Source organism: Bison bison, unplaced genomic scaffold (genome assembly GCF_000754665.1).
Source record: "Bison bison bison isolate TAMUID 2011002044 unplaced genomic scaffold, Bison_UMD1.0 scf7180017864492, whole genome shotgun sequence".
Taxonomy (NCBI): Eukaryota; Metazoa; Chordata; class Mammalia; order Artiodactyla; family Bovidae; genus Bison; species Bison bison.
Window position 1 is genome coordinate 8,153,302 of NW_011495051.1, and position 2,546 is coordinate 8,155,847.

Sequence of the window (2,546 nt, forward strand, 5' to 3'; positions counted from 1 at the left end):
GGTGCGTACACGAGCAGCCCTTCCCCCCACCTGGCCCAGTGGTCAATGGGTCATGATCTCTGGTTCCTAGGGTTACTCAGGGGTCAAAATGTTAGTTACTGGTACTCGCAAGGACGAGATCCTGATCCCCAGGGATATTGGGGGGGTCATATGGGGGTCAGAGACTGTGCAGTTCTTGCTCCGTGTCTTTGGGACCCTCGTAGTTGCCGCCCACGGAAGGGGGTTGACCACACCGGCCATTGTCCCCAGGTCCTTCTGGCCTGCACACCAAGACTCGGTCACCGCCCTGCGCTTCCTCCAAGAGACAGCAGAGGAGCTGGCCCAGACCCCCTGGGACACCAAGGCTCTGGGGCCCTACTGGGAGCCGAAGGCCCTGGAGACCCTGGGACCTCTACCTCAGGCCAAGGATGACAAGAACATGCTGACCCTAGTCAGCCAGCAGAGCCCCAACCTGGGGTCCCCACGGGCTCCCCCTACTTCTCCAGCCCAACCACAGAGAAGGCCCCGGAAGCAGTCAAACCCCCAGCGGGGTGCCGAAAAAGTGGACCCTCTTTTTGAGGGGGTGACCCTGAAGTTTCAGATAAAGCCGGATTCCAGCCTACAGATTATACCCAGTTACAGGTAGGAGCTGGCCTGGGCAAGGGCACCCTTTCTGCAAGTAATAACAATATCAGTGGGCCTTCCCTAGTGGCTCAGTGGTAAAGAATCCACCTGCCAATGTAGGAGATGCGGGTTTGATCCCTGGGTGCGGAAGATCCTCTGGAGAAGGAAATAGCAACCTGCTCCAGTATTCTTTTGCCTGGGAAATTCCATGGATAGAGGAGCCTGGCAGGCTATATAGTCCATGGGGTCAAGAAGAGTCGGAGAGACGACTCAGCAACTAAACAATAATAGAGCTGGGGGGTAGGGAGGTGCTCCCAGGCATTTGCTTATGGACTGCCACCCCAGCCCTGCATTACAAATGGCCTCATCTCTGTAACTGCCTTTCTCCTTTTTTTATTTCTTTATATTTTTAAAAAACTTTTTTTTGCCTGTGGGATCTTTGTTCCCTGAGCAGGGGTGCAACACTCACCCCCCTGCATTGGGTGTGCAGAGTTTTAACCACTGGCCTGCCAGGGAAGTCCAAACAGCCTCATCTCTGAGTGAGACCTCAGGCTGATGCCTATTCCTGTCCTTTCTGCTATGAGCCAGTCAAATCCAGGCCTGAGCCAGAGTCTTCTCCTAGTGAAATGGCTTCACCATACCTGGGGGCTGCTGCTTCTGTTAGTTTTTCCTGCAATGATAATAGCTACCATTTGTCAGACGTGACACCAGCCATAGAGGTAACAGCACTTGGTGTGTATGGACTCACTGAGGCCTTGTGAAGCCCACTTTACAGATGCAGAAACTGAGGCACAGAGGATGAAATCCCTTGTCACACAGCAAAGACATGGGAGAATTGAGTTTTCAACCTGGCAAAGCTGGCCATAGGCTTACTGTCTCCTCAAATGATTATGATTACTCATGAAGGGCAAGGCCAGGCCTTTCAGGCATCAGATGCCCCCTTGGTCAGGGGAGAGGGGAGCAGTGCTAGATGCCTTGATAGTAAATCTTCATTTGGGGGAATTCCCTGGCAGTCCTGTGGCTAAGACTCCGCGCTTTCATTGCTGAAGGCGTGGGTTCTATCCTGGTTAGGGAACTAAGATCCCACAAGCCGCGTTGTAAAACTAAATAAATAAATATCATTTAAAAATCTTAATTTGGGGGCTGTCTGGGGCAGGATCCAGACCCTCTGTGCTAATGCCCTGTTTACTCCCCAGCCTGGCCTGCAGCAGCCGCTCTCCAGGGCCTCCCACTCCAGGCCCTGCCAGAGGCCCAGAGGCCAACCCGGGAGGCAGCGAGGCCCTGGGTGAGTCCTGGAGACTTAAGAGCTATAAATACTGGGGAAAGGTGCAGGGGGCAGCATTTTCTTTTCTTCCTTATCTTTCTCCCCATCCTGCTTCCCTATTTAGACCCATCCAGGAGGAGTCGCAGCATCCCCCATCCACTCAAGCTGAGTCACCCTCACCCCCGGCTTCCTCCTCTGCTGAGCTTTGCCATCTGTCTCCCTTCCTGGCTTTCCCTCTGTCTTAGATCTGGGGCTGGCTGGGAGTTGGGGGGGGGAGCCTTCATAGAGAGCCCCCTCCCACCCACATATACACAAAAGGCCCATCCCACACAGGTCTCCTGAGCTCAGGCTTCTGGCCTCTGACCCCACCCTTTGACCTCTGCCCTTTCAGCACCCCGCCGCTGTGCTTCCTGTAGGACCGAGAGGACCCCTTTATGGAGAGATGCTGAGGATGGTACCCCTCTCTGCAACGCTTGTGGCATCAGGTCCTCAAAATGGAGAGGGGTTGGGGGTGGGGTCCTCACTTGAGTCCATGCTTAGCCAGCATGGGGTATTGGGAAAACACCCACCTCTGGGAACGTGCCTCCCTCGTGGCGGTTTCTGGGCTCCCCCTGCCTGCTGAATGTTGGTTTCTTGCACCCCCATCCCAGGTACAAGAAATATGGCACCCGGTGCTCTA

At 54.7% G+C, this 2,546-nt stretch overlaps 1 protein-coding gene across 1 annotated transcript in view; it reads left to right on the forward strand.

Moving 5' to 3' along the window:
* Positions 1–88: 88 nt before the first annotated feature.
* ZGLP1 (zinc finger, GATA-like protein 1) overlaps positions 89–2,546 on the forward strand; it is a 6,060-nt gene continuing 3,602 nt past the window's right edge. The window contains exons 1-4 of the mRNA XM_010828503.1: positions 89–621; positions 1,800–1,888; positions 2,259–2,352; positions 2,518–2,532. Coding sequence (XP_010826805.1) covers positions 89–621; positions 1,800–1,888; positions 2,259–2,352; positions 2,518–2,532 — 731 coding nt within the window. The remainder of the gene's footprint in view (positions 622–1,799; positions 1,889–2,258; positions 2,353–2,517; positions 2,533–2,546) is intronic.